Source organism: Scyliorhinus canicula, chromosome 12 (assembly GCF_902713615.1).
Source record: "Scyliorhinus canicula chromosome 12, sScyCan1.1, whole genome shotgun sequence".
Lineage (NCBI taxonomy): Eukaryota > Metazoa > Chordata > Chondrichthyes > Carcharhiniformes > Scyliorhinidae > Scyliorhinus > Scyliorhinus canicula.
The window spans coordinates 140,857,083-140,878,074 of NC_052157.1; the positions used below are offsets into that span (position 1 = coordinate 140,857,083).

The window sequence follows — 20,992 nt, forward strand, 5'->3', positions numbered from 1 at the left end:
TGAATTTGATTGACTCTCAACTCCAAAATGGCCTAACAAGCCAAACTGTTACAGCAAAATGCCAATTTAGGTTTCTTGATTAAGGAATTTTACTTATAGTTTATTATGTGCCTGACCTAATTGATATTATTAGACGATTTAGATATTAGAGGGTGGCACAGTGGCACGCATTGCTGCTCACAGTTCCAGCAACCCGGGTTCAATTCTGGCTTTGGGTGACTGTGTGGACTTTGCACATTCTCCCCCGTGCCTGCGTAGGTTTCCTCCGGGTGCTCCGGTTTCCTCCCATAGTCCAAAGATGTGCAGGGTAGGTGGATTCACCACTCTAAATTACCCTTGGTGTCCAAAAGGTCAGGTAGGGTTACTGGGATAGTGCTTTAGTGGGTGCTCTTTCCAAGGGCTGGTGCAGACTTGATGGGCTGAATGGCCTCCTTCTGCACTGTAGGGAATCTATGATTCTGTGATGATCAGAAAAGCACTGTTAAGTCTTATGCACAAATCACTGTTAATTCACTACTTAGGTATACCTGATTAGATGGCAAATTGAATTTGCTCTTGGATTCTTAAAAGCTCAGAAGATCCCATGCGTTTGATGGTGTTCTTTCGGAGAGGTCATTTCACTTCTAGATTTGTATGAATTAGACTGTGAATGTTCTCAGTAATAAAAACTATCATACAGAAATTCAGTATTGCATTTATTTATGCAAATTTTTGTTTTAATGGTATTTTCTTCCAAGCACATCTAACATCAACAAAATGCACAGTCCATCAAAACAGAATCCAGTTTGTACAATTTTTCCCCTTTATTCCCCCCTCCTCCCCCCCCCCCCAACAAACAACTCAAATAACATCATGAACAGACTCCACCGCACCTCAAAACCTTCCTCTGATCCCCTCAACTCCAACTTAATCTTCTCCAGTCGAACAAAGGCGTATAGGTTCACCTGCAAGGCTGCCACATTGGTGGCGTATCCAATCTCTAATTTAACAGGATGTTTTGCAGGACAACAGGAGAGGCGAAGGCCACCCTTCCCCTGCAGCAGCTCCGGCTCCTCCGAGACCCCAAAGATCACCACCATAGGGTCGGCCTGAACTCCACCCTCATTATCTTAGATAGCGTCCCAAACACCGCCTCCCAAAGGCTCTCCAGCTTCTCACAGCCCCAGAACATGTAAGCATGATTCGCCGGCCGCCGCCTGCACTTCTCACACCCATCGGTCATCCCCTAGAAGCACCCACTCATCCTCGCCTGAAGCATGTGTATCCTGTGCATCACCTTGAACTGAATCAAGCCTATCCTCGCACAGGGAAAAGATTGGGTTCACCCGCCGCATCGCCTCAAACCATAGTTCCCAACCTTTTTCCCTCCCTGACTCCCCCTTCCATTTACACTTTACCCTCACCACCTGCATCCCGCCCTGCTCCCCCAACCGTATATATCCCCAATCCTACTCTCCCCCAAGTCGGCAGGAAGCAGCAGTTGCTCCAAAGGTGTGTACTCCGGATGCTTGGGGAACGTCCGCCACTTCTTACGTTCAAAGCCCTGCACCTGCATATACCTAAACTCAGCCCCCCGGCACTCAAACCTCTCCCGCAGCTTTCCGGTCCGGAAAACTTCCCCTCCGAGAACATATCCCTCACCTGCTCCAGCCCCGCCTCCCTCCACTTCCCGTCCTTCCCCCCCCAACCCTCGTCTTAAACTTTTTGCTCCCAAATACTGGCGCCAACACCGAATTTCTTTCCAACTTGAAATACCTCCTCAATTGGTTCCGTATCCTGATTGTTGACTGCAATGCACAAGCTTTTTGTACGATGAATGAAAGCTAAATTATCTTTTGGGATGCATTCATTTTTAAGTTTAGGGGAGTTGGTTAACTCAGTTAGCTGGATGGCTGCCTGGTTTATGATGTGATACCAACAGCGTGGGTTTAATGTCCATACTGGCTGAGGTTACTCATAAAGGTTATTTTCAACCTTGCCCCTCTCCTGAGGCATGGTGATCCTCAGGTTCAATCACCACCTGTCTGCTCTCAAAGGGGAGAGCTGCCTGTTGAAGCATCATATTTTGCTTGTGTCTTCTTCAGCATTCACTATCCATTTCTTCAGCCTCACCTTAGAGCCTCACCATATTCTCTGCATACCTCTCTCAAATTTATGCTTTGAGCCTCATAGCAGGAGTTCTGAATTTTAAAATAACAAAATACGCTGACACAATGTGATATTTATAATTGACTTATGATTATTCTCTGATATATTATAATTATTATCATTAGGATAAATGAATGGAAAATGTAGCCTTTTCCGATTCCTTAAAGGCAAGACAACTAATGTTCATTTTCAAAAGTGTGTAACTGCATTCCAGCACAACGTTTAGTAGATGAAGATAAAATGACAATAATAAGCAAACAGACGTGGCAAAGGATTATTTAGAAAGGGGAATTGTAAACCCGTTTCATTAAATGCTCGTACTTGATACCCTCATAGTTCGAAAAAACACACTTGGAGCTTTGGTGAAATAAGACTATAAACATTTCTAGGTCTGCTCAATGAACATGAACACCATTTCCTAAAGTCCGTAGCCTTACACACTGATGTCCATTTTATAGAGGTTATTTATGGAGGAGTGAAGTCATAACTAACTTGAAGTAAAAGTAATTGCATTCCCCTTCATGGGACTTTGCTTCTCAAAAAATCTGAATGACAAACATACACATGGTTCAACAAATCTCAGCTTGTATAAATATTTGGAAATATTTAATTGTGCATTCGTACTTAGAAACACTGAAACCACATTTGTGCTCAATTTTTTAAAAGTAATATTTAAATTGCAGAAAAAAAAGGGATGTTTCAGAAAAACATAAAGCGCTATCTCGGAACCATCTGTTCATGATGGGCAGTGTTATGATCTGGTTAAGGACCATTAACATTTAAAAAGAATTTCGAATACCTCACTTTAACCAACAGAACTATGCTGCAAGTTTTTTACCTTTTTTAAAACAAAACAAACTTTATTGCATATTAAAGACTTAAACAAAACAAGCGCTATTTATTAACTTAACGATTTGGTTTATAACTATATATGTTATGCACTCAAATCTACTTCCCACTTACAAGAATTCTGTTATATGACAACATTAAAGTTATATATTTCTGTAGGGAACATCCATAAATATACCACAATCCTCTGGAGAATGTCCCTCAGCACCAGCTACTCTCAGCCGGAAAACTTTCATTTGTCATCTCTTGACTGTGAAGGCCTCGGTCCCTTGTTCTGGTTACTTTTCAATACTTCCACTGGTTATTTTGTTTTGAAATAAGACATTGTGAGGCCCACTGTAGATTCTTCCACTAGCTTCAAACGAGACAATCTTCCAGCTTCTGTTCCTCACAAAGTTTGAACTGAGATTAGGCCTCACACACCCTCCTCATGGTCAGAGATAAAGTTAGTGGTTTACTCTTATTACAGTGCATGGGTGGCTAATTGGTTAAATTCTTTCAATGAGCTGCAAACCACACAAGGTCCAAATTGCAACGAAAGACCTCTCCCAGCAAACACCGAGATAAATTAAACCAAAGTGCCTTTCTAAACTCCACCTTATCTCCATGTTAACATAACCTGTCTGAGATATCCTCAAACTGACCTTTAATTATTCCTCAATTACATTTTTTAAAAATCTAAAGTAAATGGATTTTATGACTGTTCAAGATTTACTTAATGTTTTTAAACCAACTTGGTGCTGAGTCCCAAAAGAAAAACATTCCTCTGGGTTGTATTTACTTGCAAGCAGTGCAGAATTCGCATCTCCAGTTCTCCAGCAAAGTTAGCCCATGTGCTATTTTATGATCTTCGCCTTTCTAGTTGCTAACCATTTAAAGTAACATGGCACCAATCTTTTAAGTTCAATAGACTCTGAGCTGCTTTAATTGTATTTATTCCATCTTCTACAGTTAAACTTTAATTCCTGAAATTAAATATTATATACTAAGACAAATAGTTGAAACTTGAACCATGAACCTGAGTTTCACAACAGCAGAATAAGGAAGCTGTATGCAAAATTCCTTTGCTTCTTCTGAAGGTTTTTGCTTTGACTACCTTCGCAAACACCCAGTGCTGCTGTAAAGTGGATTGGTAACTTTACAAAAACTGAGTCAGCGACCGAAGGTTGCGGAAAGAAAATCACTGAAGCAGTGGGAATGGGCATGTTCCTTTGAAACAACTCTGGTCATGCTAGTTCCTCTCCTCACCCATGTCATTTGAACATATGCCTCAAATCCTGATCCTCACCCTCCAGAGTTTAGCTCTGGCTATCAACATATAACATATTCAGTACAGAAAACTGTAGTTGTTAATACCAAAAATGGTTTCTGTGGTGATATGCATCACTGTAAATACACAAGGAGTTAATGTAAATACACTACGACTAAGTAAACACTAGAGGGAGCACCAGAGACGTCATGACATGCAGACATATAGCTAATGAACACATAGAACAGGACATGACCAATGTGTAGTCAAGACACCCAGAGGTGATACTACCACAAGGGGGCATTACACAACCCATATATAAGGACAGAGCACACATGCTCTGTCTCTTTCCACAGGCGACACTTAGAGAGTAGGACAGGGGCAGATCAGAAGCATCACATCCACCACATGGCTGAGAGCAGACTGGTTAGTTAAACTGACTGACTATAGGAAGATTAGCAGGAGAGTCGAACTCATAGAGAACTGTGCTAATGGTTCAATAAATCACACTGAACTTACTTCAAAGTCTGGAGAACCTTTTGGTCAAAGCTGCATCGAGTTGCAGCTTGTGTTATCCCAGAGTACATAACACAACAGTTTCCAACAAAATATATTGTTTTTTAATTCTTTCTTTTATTTTTAAAAATAATCTTTATTGTCACAAGTAGACTTACATTGCAATGAAGTTACTGTGATAAAGCCCCTAGTCCGGCGCCTGTTTGGGTACACAGAGAGAAATCAGAATGTCCAAATTACCTAAAAGCACGTCTTTCGGGGCTTGTGGGAGGAAACCAGAGCACCCAGAGGAAACCCACCCAGACGTGGGGAGATCGTGCAGGCATGACCCAGCCAGGAATCGAAGCTGGGACCTTGGCGCTGTGAAGCCTTCCTATCTTCGGATATGAAGAGTGCGGTAATATTTCCCAAAGTTGTATGGTCATTTGAGGATTTGCACCCTTCATCTTAACGTTGGCCTATACATATGTACTTGCACCTAAGACTTAAGGAGTAAAAGGTTATTTCCACATTCCCCCCCCCCCCCCCCCCTCTGCGAAACACTGATGGTAGCACAGCTGCTTCACAGCACCAGGGTCCCAGGTTCAATTCCTGTCTTGGGTCACTAACTGTGTGGATTCTGAATGTTCTCCCCGTGTCTGCATGGGTTTTCTCCAGGTGCTCTGGTTTCCTCCCACAAGTCCTGAAAGACATGCTGTTAAGTGAATTGAACATTCTGAATTCTCCCTCCGTGTACGCGAACAGGGGCCGGAATGTGGCGACTAGGGGATTTCCACAGTCATTGCATTGCAGTGTTAATGTAAGCCTACTTGTGACAATAAACATCATTATTTTTAAAATTGCAGCTCCTCCCATAATTGCACTTTAGCGAATTCAGCACAAGTCCTGGGATAAGCATTTCCCTGTTTGACAGCAATGGATGTCAGAGAGGGAATGCAGAGCTGTTTTTTTTAATACCCTGTTCGGGTGAGAAGATGAGAACAATAGGGGAAGAAGTTATTAAAAGAGCGCTTTGAAAGTAGAAGCTGCCACTGAATGTGCCTTCTGCCTTTCGTATTTACGGGCAGGTGACCAGGACACTCCCTCGACACGCAAGCTTTGGTAGGTGATGGAACCATCAATTCACCAGACACGTGTTTCCGATATGAATCTAGGCATTAATCGACTTACTACAGAGCCAGCCTGTTACCCGTTGATGAACTCTCAGTGAACTGCAGGCTGACTCTGGACAAGGGTATTTATACAGCAGCACTAGGGGAAGGAGTTGTGGGCGGAGCCAAGGGTGGAGCCCTGTACAAGCTCCTGAGCATTCCCAGAGCTACTCCCCCTAGTGGTCGGATAACACTACAGCGCTTACAAAGACATAGTGTGAATTATTATATTACATTCACCCCCTGCAAAAAAAAATCAAGTCTGGCGGGGGTGGTGGTCTACAACGTCAGTCTGTCCGGTGGCCGAATTGTCCGCTGTGATCTGCGGAGCACCAGGATTGCAGCCTCTTGCGGTGGCTGGATGGGTGTTGTGTGCTGGGGTACGATGGCGGACTCCAGGGAGAGTTGTATCCGAGCTTCATACTCTCCTGGTTCGACCGGGTACTGGGGGCACTGGGGGCTGGCCGGCGTGGATGCGCGGAACTGGTGGAACGAGCTCGTGGCTCGGGAGCGCGAGGGGGCGGCAGCATGGGGTGTAGGGTGAGAGATCCTTCTGTGGGGGTAGAGGGGGCGCTGGATCCGGCGGGTGCCAGATCCCGGAGGGATACCGTGTCCTGACGGCCGTCAGGGAACTCGACGAATGCATACTGGGGGCTGGAGTGGAGCAGGCGCACCTTCTCAACAAGTGGGCGGTTTTGTGCGCCCTGACGTGTTTCCTCAGAAGTACAGAGCCCGGCGTACTCAGCCATGCCGGCAGTGAGACCCCCGTGGTAGTGCCCCTGGAAAAAATGAAGAGCCTCTCGTGAGGGGTCTGATTGGTCGCTGTGCACAAAAGGGACCTAATAGCGTGAAGCGCGTCTGGGAGGACTTCCTGCCACTGGGAGACTTCGAACTTTCTAGACCGGAAGGTCAGTAGGACGGTCTTCCAGACTGTCGCGTTCTCCCTCTCCACCTGCCCGTTCCCCCTGGGGTTGTAGCTGGTAGTCCTGCTCGAGGCAATGCCCTTGTCGAGCAGGTACTGACGCAGCTCGTCGCTCATGAAGGACGAACCCCGGTCGCTGTGTATGTAGCTGGGGAAACCGAACAGGGTGACGATGCTATGCAGGGCCCTAATGACTGTGTGGGAGGTCATATCAGGGCATGGGATAGCGAATGGGAAACGGCAGAACTCGTCTACGACGTTTAAAAAGTAAACGTTGTTGTTAGTTGAGGGGAGTGGCTCTTTGAAATCAATCGCGAGGCGTTCAAAGGGCCTAGAAGCCTTGACCAGGTGGGCACTGTCTGGTCTATAGAAGTGCGGTTTGCACTCCGCACAGATCGGGCAGTCCCTGGTGAAAGGCAGGTTTCAGGCCCTGATGTAGTGGGCGAGCCGGGTGACCCCCAGGTGGCAGAGGTCATTGTCGATGACTTTGAATTGGTCAATCTGCACGCTGACGCATGTCCCGCGGGATAGGGCATCCGGAGGCTCGTTGAGCTTCCCGGGTCGATACTTAAATGTTGTAATTGTAGGTGGAGAGTTCGATCCTCCACCTCAGAATTTTGTAGTTTTTAATTTTGCCCCTTTGCCAGTTGTCGAACATGAAGGCAACCGATCTTTGGTCGGTGATGAGGGTGAACCTCCTACCTGCGAGGTAGTGCCTCCAGTGGCGGATAGCCTCCACAATGGCTTGTGCTTCTTTCTCGACTGAGGAGTGTTGGAGTTCTGAAGCGGAGAGGGTACGGGAGAAAAATGTGACTGGTCTCCCTGCCTGATTTAAAGTGGCTGCAAGAGCGACCTCTGAGGCGTCGCTCTCTACCTGAAATGGAGTGGATTCATCCACCGCCCGCATGGTCGCTTTGCCGATGTCCTCCTTGATGCCGTCGAAGGCCTGATGTGCCTCGGCTGACAAGGGAAATCGTGTGGCCCTAAAGAGTGGGCGGGCTTTGTCCGCATATTGAAGGACCCACTGGGCGTAGTAAGAAAAGAAACCCAAGCACCGTTTGAGGGCCTTGGGGCAACGGGGGGGGGGGGGGGGGGGGGGGGGGGGGGGGGGAGTTCTAAGAGGGGTGCATACGGTCCGGGTCTGGGCCCAGGACTCCGTTTTCCAAGACATAGCCGAGGATGGCCAGTCTGTTTGTGCGGAAAACGCATTTCTCCTTGTTATACGTGAGATTCAGTTTCTGTGCCGTCTGGAGAAAACGGTGGAGGTTGGCGTCGTGGTCCTGCTAGTCATAGCCGCAGATGGTAACTTTGTCCAAGTACGGAAACGTGGCACGCAGCCCGTACTGGTCCACCATTCGGTCCATTGCTCGTTGGAACATCGAGACCCCATTAGTGACGCCGAAAGGGACCCGGAGGAAATGGAAAAGGCGGCCATCGGCCTCGAATGCCGTGTAGCGGCGGTCCTCTGGGCGGATTGGGAGCTGGTGGTATGCAGACTTCAGATCCACGGTGGAAAAAAGCTGGTTTACCATGTCTGCAATCCTGGGGAGGGGATACGCGTCGAGGAGCGTAAATCTATTTATGGTCTGACTGTAGTCGACCACCATGCGGAATTTTTCCCCGGTCTTAGCGACCACCACCTGAGCTCTCCAGGGACTATTGCTGGCCTCTATAACCCCCTCACCGAGTAGCCTTCGGACCTCTGCTCTAATAAATACCCTATCCTGCGGGCTATACCGCCTGCTATGAGTGGCTACGGATTTACAGTCCTTTGTGAGATTGGCGAAGAGAGGAGGGGGGGGGGGGAATTCGCAGCGTAGTGAGGCTGCAGATAGTGAGTGGGGGCAGGGGCCCGCCGAAGCTGAGGGTGAGGCTCTTAAGGTTACATTGGAAGTCTAGGCCTAATAAGAGTGGCGCGCAGAGTTCGGGCAAAACGTTGAGTTTGAATTTTGAGTAGCTAGCGCCTCGGATTGTGAGTGTCGCGGCGGTGCGCCCCTGGATCTGGACCGAATGGGAGCCTGAAGCGAGCGAGAAAGTTTGCTGCACGGGGAAAACGGGGAGCGAACAGCGTCTTACCAGGTCTGGATGTATGAAGCTCTCAGTGCTCCCGGAGTCAAAGAGGTATGGCGTTTTGTACCCGTTGATTTGAACCTCTGCCATCGAATTTCGCTGATGCTTTGGGCGTGATTGGTCCGGAGTGACTGCACTGAGTTGCGGGTAGTGGGCGGCTCGATCAGCTGTGCTGGAGTGGCCACGTGATGACTGCCCTCTGAGTTCATAGTCGTATTCTTCCGATGAGTTGTCCGAGCGCAGAGATGCAGGTCGGGACCGTGGATCGCACGTGGCGGGCGGCGACGAAGATGGCATCCAAGATGGCGGCCCCCATGAGTCGCATGTGGCCGGGCGCATGGTGGAGGTTTGCCAAGATGGCGACCCCCATGGATCGCACGTGGCTGGAGGGGGCGGAGTCGGGGCATAGGCCGCAGCGTTTCGGGCCCCGCGGGCCTGCGGATGAGGGGAGCGATTCCTTTGTGCCGCTGGGGAGCTGGAAGCAGGGGCCCTTTTAGCAAGGCACACTCTTGCGTAATGGCCTTTCCGCCCGCAGCTGCTGCAGGTCGCGTTGCGGGTGCCGGTTCTGGCCGCAGAAATGGCAGGCTGGAGCAGCATAGTGGCTAGCTTGGGCAGCATGGTGGCTGGGGCAGCATAGTGGCTAGCTGGAGCAGCTTGGTGGCTGGGCAGCTGCGTAGCACAGGCCTGGGGGAGTCGCTGGTCGGGGGCCCATGATTGGGTCGCGGGGAACGAGTTAAGGCTGCGGAAGGAGACCTCCATTGTGGTAGCAGCTTCCACAGTCGTTTCGAAGTCTTGGGCCCCCTTTTCCAGCAATCGTTGGCGCACCTAATTAGACCTGAGCCCCGCTACAAAAACATTGTGTACAGCAAGTTCTTTGTGTTCAGCCACGGTAACCGCTTGATAATTACAGTCATTGGACAAATTATTGAGTTCCCTTAGAAATTCGGCGAGTGATTATGTAGTCCGCTGGCGGCGAGTTGTGAACACATGGCGTGCGTAAACTTTGTTAACGGGCCTCACATATATCTTATTGAGTACTGCTAGCGCCACAGTATATGAACCGGCCAAGTTTAGTTGTGTGGAGATTCTGTGGCTCACCCTCGCGTGCAGTAGACTCAACTTCTGTTCCTTTGTCGTTTCGGCTGTGGTCGCTTCTGCCAGGTAGGTCTTGAAGCACCGCATCCAGTGAGAGAAGATTTCGTTAGCCTCTGCATCCTGCGGGTCGAGTTCCAGGCGTCCAGGCTTGTGGGCTGATTCCATGATCGATCTTGCTGTTCTTAAGTCGATTAAATTGATGGAACCATCAACTCACCAGACACGTGTTTCCGATATGAATCTAGGCTTTAATCGACTTACTACAGAGCCAGCCTGTTACCCGTTGATGAACTCTCAGTGTACTGCAGGCTGACTCTGGACAAGGGTATTTATACAGCAGCACTAGGGGGAGGAGTCACGGGCGGAGCCAAGGGTGGAGCCCTGTACAAGCTCCTGAGCATTCCCAGAGCTACTCCCCCTAGTGGTCGGATAACGCTACAGCGCTTACAAAGACATAGTGTGAATTATCATATTACTTTCACCAGTTACAAACATGCGATTGTAAATTAAACACGTTTGAACAGTCATGTATTTTTGACCATCTTGCAATATTCGTTGTGGGGTGGGGGGGGGGGGGGGGGATGATTAATATGTCAAAATCTCCCTGTGGTGACATGCATCACTAAGGTGTTTTTTCTTGCTCCCCGCAGGCAATAGAAAAAGTGCAGATGCAGGTTTCAGTGTAATGCACTGTGCTGCCAGGGTGCTGCAGAGACAGTGTGTGCGCCCCCCCCCCCCCCAGCCCGTTTAAGCAAATGATAAGGTGGCTCCGGACTCGCAAAGACGTTGGGGGTGGTCCCGACCCTGCTCTTAAATAAGCTGCAGGCCGCAGCCACCACACTCTGTCCCTGACAGATCCCAATCTCAAAGCCATCCTCCTTCACTGCCTGAAGTTAGGTCTCGGTTTCCTGTTTCCGGCCGTTCCTCTAAGACGCTGCAGCCCCTTAAATTGCAGATCTCACCTCCAGCCTAATCCGGAAGGAGGGAAACTTCCCCCTCTTCTCTTTCTCTCGCTACAGAATGAAGCCGGGTAAGAACATTCTCCCTTTGCAACTCCCTCCTTCCCCCGGAGCCTTCCTGCGACCCACGATGTGCTGAGCCATCCTTTTGTGCTTGACTCCCAGTTGCTGTCCATGCAAAGATGTCCGTGTGGGGGTGACAGCAGCACCCCCCCCCCCCCCCCCCCCCCCCAAATGCTGATTTGAGTGGCTCAGGTCCACGCTGAATGTGTTTGAAATGGGGTTTGTGCAGCGATCCGTGAATGCTGAGTCAAGACTTCAGGCCTGCAGGCAGTCATCTGCGGGGGATTCGCTGGCTCCCTTTTGTGTTGAATTCTCAAAGCCCTGTTGCTTCTTTCCAGCTGCATTGCTCGGATCTTTGTAACCGGCTTTGTAACAGGCGCTGCTATTGACCTGAAGGAGGAAGCAACTTCAGACGAGTTTAACAAAAGGGGGGGGGGGGGACACTTTTTCCCCCGGATCTCGGCAGTGTTCCCTCCCTGACGAAATTGCTACTTTGCAACATTTTGTCTTGCCAGTATCTTGTGCACCCTAACGAATTTGGTCGGATGCCGGTGGCAAACTTATGAGTTAAAAGGCAGCAGCGAGGGAGCACTCTCTTCAACGTAGCGCTCGACAGATTTTGCATTAAATACCCGTGAGGCCAACATCAGTGAATGCAGACATGAAGAAGTTGCTGTCTCAGACATTCTCCTCTCCCTGAAGCTGTGCTACCTAGCCCAAACTCGCCGGCATCCAGATACATAGAATGCAGCAAATGAACTTGCTGTACTGACATGATTGATGTGCGGTCCCCAAAGGTTTGAAACAAGCGCCCTTTTAGGGACAGGGTTTTGGAATTTCCTTCCCAATGCACTGCGCCGATCTCTTCCCCCACCACCACCATGTGCTGTGGACTGATGCATTAGAACATAGAACAGTACAGCACATAACAGGCCCTTCAGCCCTCGATGTTGTGCCGAGCCATGATCACCCTACTCAAACCCACATATCCACCCTATACCCGTAACCCAACAACCCCCCACCCCTTAACCTTACTTTTTAGGACACTACGGGCAATTTAGCATGGCTAATCCACCTAACACGCACATCTTTGGACTGTGGGAGGAAACCGGAGCACCCGGAGGAAACCCACGCACACAGGGGGAGGACGTGCAGACTCCGCACAGTGACCCAGCTGGGAACTGAACCTGGGACCCTGGAGCTGTGAAGCATTTATGCTAACCACCATGCTACCGCGCTGCCCACATTGTTGCTCCTTATATTGTTTCTGACTCTAATGTGGTAGCAAGGGATGTATAATTCTACATATGACAATGTAGTTCCTAATTCTTTTAAAGATAATATAACAGATAACCTCGTAAATAACGGGGTTTGTCAGTTCCAGTGTAAACAAACAATTAATGATGTGGTAAATTTTATTTTTACCAAACAACTTTTGGCACTGGAAATTAACTTTTGCAAGTGTGGCGTAGCATTGCTTCAGATTTTAGTTATTGGCTACTTACACGCTTCTTATTCTGTTTTCTGATTGTAAATAGTTTTGTTTTATTTACTGTTTTCCCCCCCAAAAAAACCTGACACCATTTTTAAAAAACTAAATCAATGTTCAAAGTGAAATCGGATAATATGGCTCAGTTCTGTTGCATTTGGGTATTTTGCAGGAGTTAGATGCAAGATAGAATTGATCTATCTCGAGGTACAAATGAGCTCTCTGGGTAGGGGTTTGTTTGAAAGAAGCAAATAATAAAAATGTTGGCACAGTTTTAAAATCCTGCATGATCCGCTGACCTTTTTTTTTTTAAATTTAGATTACCCAATTATTTTTTCCAATTAAGGGGCAATTTAGCGTGGCCAATCCACCTACTCTGCACATTTTTGGGTTGTGGGGGCGAAACCCACGCAGACACGAGGAGAATGTGCAAACTCCACACAGACAGTGACCCAGAGCCGGGATCGAACCTGGGACCTCAGCGCCGTGAGGCGGTTGTGCTAACCACTAGGCCACCGTGCTGCCCATGATCCGCTGACCTGATCTAAACTTCCCAATATGCATTCATGGTGGGATCTGGGAACTACAGCTGTAGGAGAGGAAGGCGAAAGGTCACTACTAGAAAATTAAGATTGCAAAAGATTACCCAAAGACGATTGAAGCCTCCTAATTGCTACTTGAGGACAGTTCCAAATTGCAGCTTGCGCAGTCGTAGCCAGCATAGAACTACATTTAAGTGATAGTCAATAAAAAATGAATGTGAGTGCTGGACCTCTGGTTGCGGCGATGCGGGGCTAAGCCGCACGTTCGGTAGCTCCCGCTATTTTTGGACTTTCGGGCTCTTTTAAGGGTCCGCAGCGGTGCTGGTTGGATTTTTCCCCAGGTGGGAACATATCCACTGTGCTCAGCTGCCGGTGGATGGACTGGACCAGGAGCGGGGCGGTCAAAACATCAACTTTGAAGCAGAGAAAGGTGCGAGGCAGGAAAAACAAGATGGTGGCGGGCGGGGAATCAGCAGCGTGGCAGCAATGGGTGCGGGAGCGGCAGGAGCTGCTTCAGCGCTCCTTGAGGGAGCTGAAAGCTGAGATCCTGGAGCCGTTTAAGGCTTCGCTGGACAAGCTCATGGCGACTCAGGCGGCTCAGGCTGCGGAGATCTGGGAGCGACAGCAAAAGGCCTCGGAGAGCGAGGACGAGCTCCTGGGCCTGGCAGTGAAGGTGGAGTCGCACGAGGCGCTTCACAAGAAATGGCTGGCAAGGATGGAGGAGATGGAGAACCGCTCCCGTCGGAAGAACCTGTGGATTTTGGGCCTCCCGGAGGGGCTGGAAGGTTCAGATTTGGTGGCCTACGTGGTCGTGATGCTGAACTCGTTGGTGGGCGCGGGGTCGTTCCAGGGACCCTTGGAGCTGGAGGGGGCCCATCGAGTGCTGTTGCGGAAGCCCAGGCTGAACGAGCGTCTAGGGCGGTGCTGGTCCGCTTTCACCGCTTCGTTGACCGTGAGTGCGTGCTGAGATGGGCGAAGAAGGAAAGGAGCAGCAGGTGGGAGAATGCGGACATTAGGATCTACCAGGACTGGAGCACAGAGGTGGCGAAGAGAGGGGCTGGCTTCAATCGGGCGAAGGGAGTGCTTCACAGGAAGGGGGTGAAGTTTGGCCTGTTACAGCCGGCTCGCCTCTGGGTCACTTACAAGGACCGCCAGCTCTACTTTGACTCTCCGGAGGAGGCCTGGGCTTTTGTCCAGGCAGAGAAATTGGACTCGAACTGAGGACTGGGGGGCTGGGGAATGATCTACATAGTCCGGAGGCTCTGTCCTCCTTGGTATCCTTTCGTTTTTATTGGCTGTGTTTGATGTTACCTTTTCGTTGCTCTGCTTTTTGTTTTTTGGGGCTGTTATTTATTTACTGTGGTGCTTTTCCGTTTTTTCCACCGGTGGAGGGTTGGGGAGCTGTTCGCGGTCCCCCTGGGTCATGTGCCTATCTTTTGGAGGAGTTGGGGGCGGGGCCGGCACTAGGAGGGGAGATTGGTGGTTGTGTTGTATGGGGGGGGGGGGGGGGGGGGGGTCGGCGGTTATGGCGGGGAGCAGCAGGAGTCGGCTGCCTTACGGAAGTACAATGTCAGCGGTTACGCAGCTTGGGAGGGCCCTAGCTTGTGGGGGGGCTCGGGGGGGGGGTGGTGGGTACCGGGTTGCTGCTGCAGGGGGCATAGGGAAATGGCTGGTGAAGGGGGAGGCTTGGGGGGGGGGGTCTGCCACCGTGGGGAACGGGCCTGGGGGGTTCTGCAGGCACGTGGTGAGCCGAGGGAGAGCTATGGCTGACCGGCGCAGAGGGAGGGGGAAGACCCCCCAGATTCGGCTGGTCACGTGGAACGTGAGGGGGCTGAATAGTCCGGTGAAGCGGTCCCGGTTCTTGGCACACCTGAGGGGGCTGGGAGCAGACATAGCTATGCTCCAGGAGACGCACCTTAAGGTGGCGGATCAGGTGAGGCTGAGAAGAGGCTGTGTAGGACAGGTGTTTCACTCGGGGCTCGATGCGAAGAATCGAGGGGTGGCGATTTTAGTCGGTAAGAGCTTGTCATTTGTTGCGTCCAATGTGGTGGCGGACAGTGCAGGTAGATATGTAATGGTAGACTTCAGGGGGAGCGGGTGGTTCTGGTCAATGTGGACGCCCCCAACTGGGACGATGCGGGCTTCATGCGGCGAATGCTGAGCCAGATCCGGGGGGGGGGGGGGGGGGGGCGGTGGTGATCCTGGGTGGGGACTTTATTACGGTGTTGGATCTGGCTCTGGATCGCTCGAAGTCTAGGACGTGTAAGAGGCCGGCGGCGACCTCGGTGCTGAGGGGGTTCATGGATCAGATGGGAGGGGTAGACCCTTGGAGGTTCTTGAAGCCGGGAGGTAGGGAGTTCTCTTTTTTTCTCCCATGTCCACAAGGCTTATTCCCGGATTGACTTTTTTGTTCTCAGCAGGGCGCTAATCCCAAGAGTGGTGGGGACGGAGTATTCGGCGATAGCCATATCTGACCATGCTCTGCATTTGGTGGACCTGGAGCTGGGGGAGGGGAAGGATCAGCGTCCGCTGTGGAGGTTAGATGGGGGGCTTCTGGCAGAGGAGGAAGTGTGTGGGCGGGTCCGTAGGTGTAAGAGGTGTATTTGGAAGCCAATGATAACGGGGAAGTGCAAGTTGGGGTGGTTTGGGAAGCGCTGAAGGCAGTAGTTAGAGTGGAGCTTGTATCCATTCGGGCGCACAGGGAGAGGGGGGAGAGGGGGGAGAGGGAGAGGCTGGTGGAGGAAATGGTACGGGTGGATAGGAGGTATGCGGATGTCCCGGAGGAGGGGCTTTTGAGAAAGCGGCGCAGTCTCCAAGCAGAGTTTGATATACTGACTACCCGGAAGGCGGAGGCGCAGTGGAGGAGGGCGCAGGGGGTGGTATATGAGTGCGGGGAGAAGGCAAGTCGGATGCTGGCCCACCAGCTCCTGAAGCGGGAGGCAGCGAGAGAGATAGGGGGAGTCACAGATGCAGGAGGGAACTTGGTGCGGGGTGGCAGGGACATTAATGGGGTGTTCAGATCCTTTTACGAGGGGCTGTACCGGGCGGGCGGAATGGACCGCTTTCAGGATAGGCTGGAGTTCCCAAGAGTAGAGGATGAGCGGGTGGAGGGTCCGGGGGCCCCAATCGAGTTGGAGGAGCTGATGGAGGCGCTGGGGAGCATGCAGACAGGGGAAGCACTGGGACCTAACGGGTTCCCGGTGGAATTTTACAAGAAGTTTTCAGATCTACTGGGCCCGCTGCTTGTGAGGACCCTGAATGAGGCGAGGGAGGGGGAGCTCTGCCCCCGACGATGTCCAGAGCAATCATCTCTTTGATCCTGAAGCGGGACGAAGACCCCCTTCAGTGTGGGTCTTACAGGCCGATCTCGCTCCTTAACGTGGAGGCAAAGTTGTTGGCAAAGGTACTGTCCAGAAGGGTGGAAGATGTGGTCCCGATGGTTATCCATGAGGACCAAACGGGGTTTGTGAAGGGGAGGCAGCTGAATGTCAATGTACGGCGGCTTCTTAATGTTATAATGATGGCGTTGGTGGCTGGGGAGATGGAAATAGTAGCATCGATGGATGCGGCGAAAGCTTTTGACAGGGTCGAGTGGAGCTACCTGTGGGAAGTGCTGAGGAGGTTTGGGTTTGGTGAGGGATTCATCAGCTGGGTGAGGTTGCTGTACAGCTCCCTGGTGGCGAGTGTGGTGACAAACGGGAGGAGGTCGGAGGACTTTCGGCTTTCCCGGGGGACGAGGCTTGTCTCCCCTCTCCCCTGCTCTTCGCGTTAGCGATTGAGCCCCTGGCCATGGCGCTGAGGGATTCGAAGAACTGGATGGAGGGGGATTGTGCGGGTGGGGGGGAGCACCGGTTGTCGGTGTACGCAGATGATTTACTGTTGTATGTCGCGGATCCGGCTGGGGGGATGCCAGAGGTGTTGAAGATACTTGGGGAGTTTGGGGACTTTTCGGGCTACAATGAAATGAAAAAAATGAAAATCGCTTATTGTCACGAGTAGGCTTCAATGAAGTTACTGTGAAAAGCCCCTAGTCGCCACATTCCGGCGCCTGTCCGGGGAGGCTGGTACGGCAAGCTCAATGTGGGGAAAAGTGAGCTGTTTGTGCTGCACCTGGGGGACCAGGAGAGGGAGATAGGAGAGCTCCGTTGAAGAGGGCGGAGAGGAGCTTTAGATATCTTGGGGTCCAGATAGCTAGGCGCTGGGGGGCCCTGCACAGGCTAAACTATTCGAGGCTGGTGGAACAGATGGAGGAAGAGTTCAGGAGGTGGGACGCGCTGCCGCTCTCTTTGGCGGGCAGGGTCCAGTCGGTTAAGATGATGGTGCTCCCAAGGTTTTTGTTTCTTTTCCAGTGCCTCCCCATATTGATTCCGAAGGCTTTTTTCAAAGGGGTGAATAAGTGTATTCTAGGGTTCTTGTGGGCGCGGAAGGCCCCGAGAGTAAGAAGGGTATTCCTGGAGCGAAGAAGGGAGGTAGGCAGTTCGGCGTTGCCCAACCTGTGTGGGCTGCAAATGTGGCAATGATTCGCAGGTGGTTGATGGAGGGGGATGGTGCTGCATGGAAGAGGTTGGAGGTGGCATCCTGTGTGGGTACGAGTGGGAGGATCTCGGCAATTTATCAGTTGATGCAGGAGGAGGCCTCGGTGGAAGAGCTAAAAGCGAAGTGGGAGGAAGAGCTAGGGGAAGAGATTGAGGATTTGACGTGGGCGGACGCCCTGGAAAGGGTGAACTCATCCTCTTCTTGTGCACGGCTCAGCTTAATTCAGCTGAAGGTGCTGCACAGGGCACACATGACAGGGCCCAGGATGAGCCGGTTCTTGGGGGGGGGGGGGGGGGGGGGGGGGACAGGTGCGGGAGGTGTTCGGGAGGCCCGGCGAACCACACCCACATGTTTTGGGCATGTCCGGCGTTGGAGAGGTTTTGGAAGGGGGTGGCGGGGACTCTGTCCAAGGTGGTCTGTTCCAGGGTGGAGCCGGGCTGGGGTAGCATCGGAGCCGGGAGCGCAGGAGGTGAGAGAGGCTGGCATTCTGGCCTTTGCGTCTCTAGTAGCCCGACGCAGGATTCTTTTACAGTGGAGGGACGCAAAGCCCCCGAGTTCGGAGGCCTGGATTAACGACATGGCCGGGTTCATCAAGCTGGAAAAGGTTGTGTTTTCCCTGAGGGGGTCGGTACAAGGGTTCTTCCGGCAGTGGCAGCCCTTTCTCGATTTCCTGGCGAAGGATTAGAGGGTGGTCAGTCTCTGCAGCAACCTGGGGGGGGGGGGGGGGGGGGGGGGGTTCGGGGCTTGTTAAGGGGGTTTGTTTTTGCGACGGTGTGCTTGTTATTTTCGTCTTTCTTGTATTGTTCGTTATTAATTTATCGCTTTGTATTGGGGGGGATTTCTTTTTCTGTTTCTGTGTAGATTTACACCTTGTTTACTTTAACCGTGGGGAGAAAATTTGTTGTTGAAAAACTTGAATAAAAATTATTTTAAATAATAAAAATAAAAAATGATTGTTTGTTATCTTGAGCAAAAACTTAATGGAATTGTCTGCAATCAAACTTGCCTTTCATTTTTTTTATTATCATAGGTCTTTGTCCAAAAAAGGCGGCAGTGTTCACCAAAAGGTTAAAGAGTGAGCCACGTTACAACCTTGCCCAGAATGTGGCAACCAGTGGTGACCTTCTACAAGCTTACCTTCAGAGACAAGTTGTTCAGGAAACATCGCATGTATTCAAGAATGTCATTCCTGCAGAAGGAAAGCCAGTAACAAACCAGAAACATACGGGTAATTGTCATCCAATTAATTATTCTGAAATAAAACCCAGTGACCCTAACATTTAGTTTGGAATATTTAATATTATGCCAAATAAATGCCTCATTATATTATATTAATAAGTTCATAAGATATAGGAGCAGAATTAGGCCATTTGGCCCATCGAGTCTGCTCCACCATTCTATCATGGTTGATATGTTCCTTGTCTGCTACCTACAATGTTACAGACCAAGAGCTGGATTGCAAAATCAGCCAGAGCATCTCCTCCCTAGAAGACATGACCTAGGAGTGGACGTAGGCAATTTAGCCTCCCGAGCCAAACACCCTCAATGTGATCATGGCTGATCCCATCCTGGCGTCACTCCATGTCCTGCCTGTTCTCCATAATCCTTCAACCTATTACCAATTAAAAATCTGTCTAACTCCTCCTCACTGTCCCTGCATCCACCACACTCTGAGGTAGCAAATTCCATAGATTGACAACTTTTGGGAGAAGTAGTTTTTCCTCAAATCTGTTTTAAATTTGCTACCTCTTCTCCTAAGATTATAACCTGTCGTTTTAGAATGTCCCACAAGGGGAAGCTTCAACTCCATGTCTACTTTATCCATACCATTTAGCATCTTGTACACCGCAAGTAGATCTCCGCTCATTCACCTAAACTATCGAGAGAATCGGCCTGAACTGTTCATTCTCTCCTCATACGACAAACCCCTCATCTCTGGAATAAATCTAATGAACCTCCTCTGAACTGCCTCCAATGCCACTACATCTTTCCTCAAATAAGGGGACCAAAACTGTTCACAATACTCCAGGTGTAGTCTTACCAATGCCTTGTATAGGTGCAACAACACTTACTTACCTGTCTACTCAATTCCTTTTGCCATAAATGCCAATATTACATTTACTTTCCTTATTATCTGCTGCACCTGCATGCTTGTTTTCTGTGACTTGTGTAGGAGGACACCCAGATCCCTCTGCATTGGAGCACCCAGAAGTCTCTCCCCATTTAGGTACTAAGTTGCCTTTCCATTTTTTCAACCAAAATGCATGACCTCACACCTATCCATGTTAAACTCCATCTGCCACATTTTGGCCCACTCTCCTAACCTATCTATAACCTAGCGTAATCCAAGACCCCTCCCACCCGGCTTAATCACTCTTCCAGCTTCTTCCATCAGGCAGGAGATACAAAAATCTGAGAACACCCCACAAACAGACTCAAAAACAGCTTCTTCCCCGCTGTTAGCAGACTCCTAAATGACCCTCTTATGGACTGACCTCATTAACACTACACCCCTGTATGATTCACCCAATGCCGGTGATATGTAGTTACATTGTGTACCTTGTGTTGCCCTATTATGTATTTTCTTTTATTTCCTTTTCTTGTCATGTTCTTAATGATCTGTTGAACTGCTCACAGAAAAATACTTTTCGCTGTACCTTGGTACACGTGACAATAAACAAATCCAATCCAATTCAAGGTAAAAAATAAAAAGTCCCTTTCTCGTTTACAAGGATTTGATGCGTTTAGGGAAACTGATATTTGCAACAGAGGCTTCAAACAAGTAAGGTTCTTGTTTCCTCATTGCAACTTATTGTCCCACCTATTTTTGTGTCATCTGAAAATTTGGATATAGAACCTTCTAATGATTTGATATTTGCCGTAAATATGTCTTGCATCATTAGATGTATGTCGGCCAACTAATAATACAGTTATTCTTTCGAACACTTGTAATCTCCATAATTCTTTCAATTCACCCTGTCCCTGCTTACTCTGTGGGAAATTATTTCAAAGTCAAGATTGTGACTATAATTTGATCAGCTTCAATTTACCCAGTTGATGGTAAAAAATGCTTAGTCAGCAATTAAACCATCGGCATTCTTGGTTTGAATGGGTGTTCTGAAAGAAGTGACCATACCTCACAGCGTCCAGTGCTGTTTGACAGTAGAAGATCTGTATTTGCGAGCAGCACCAGATGCAAAGTAATTGACCTAAAATATTAACTCAATTTCTCTCTCCAAATTTGCAGTCTGACCTGCTGGGTGTTTCCAGCATTTGATTTGTTGTTTCATCAGTAATTTGCTTTTGTTTTTAGATTTGTGATAATGTGTACTTACCATACTTATGAAACGTGTGAATGAACTTTGTTCATCCCTCGCTTAATCTTGTTGCCTGAGTTGTACAA

At 49.7% G+C, this 20,992-nt stretch overlaps 1 protein-coding gene across 1 annotated transcript in view; it reads left to right on the plus strand.

The window, feature by feature from the left end:
* The first annotated feature begins 10,757 nt into the window (after positions 1–10,757).
* The window catches only part of blmh (bleomycin hydrolase), a 109,787-nt gene continuing 99,552 nt past the window's right edge, over positions 10,758–20,992 (plus strand). Inside the window, exons 1-2 of the mRNA XM_038814308.1 lie at positions 10,758–11,030; positions 18,620–18,817. Coding sequence (XP_038670236.1) covers positions 11,021–11,030; positions 18,620–18,817 — 208 coding nt within the window. The 5' untranslated portion in view covers positions 10,758–11,020. The remainder of the gene's footprint in view (positions 11,031–18,619; positions 18,818–20,992) is intronic.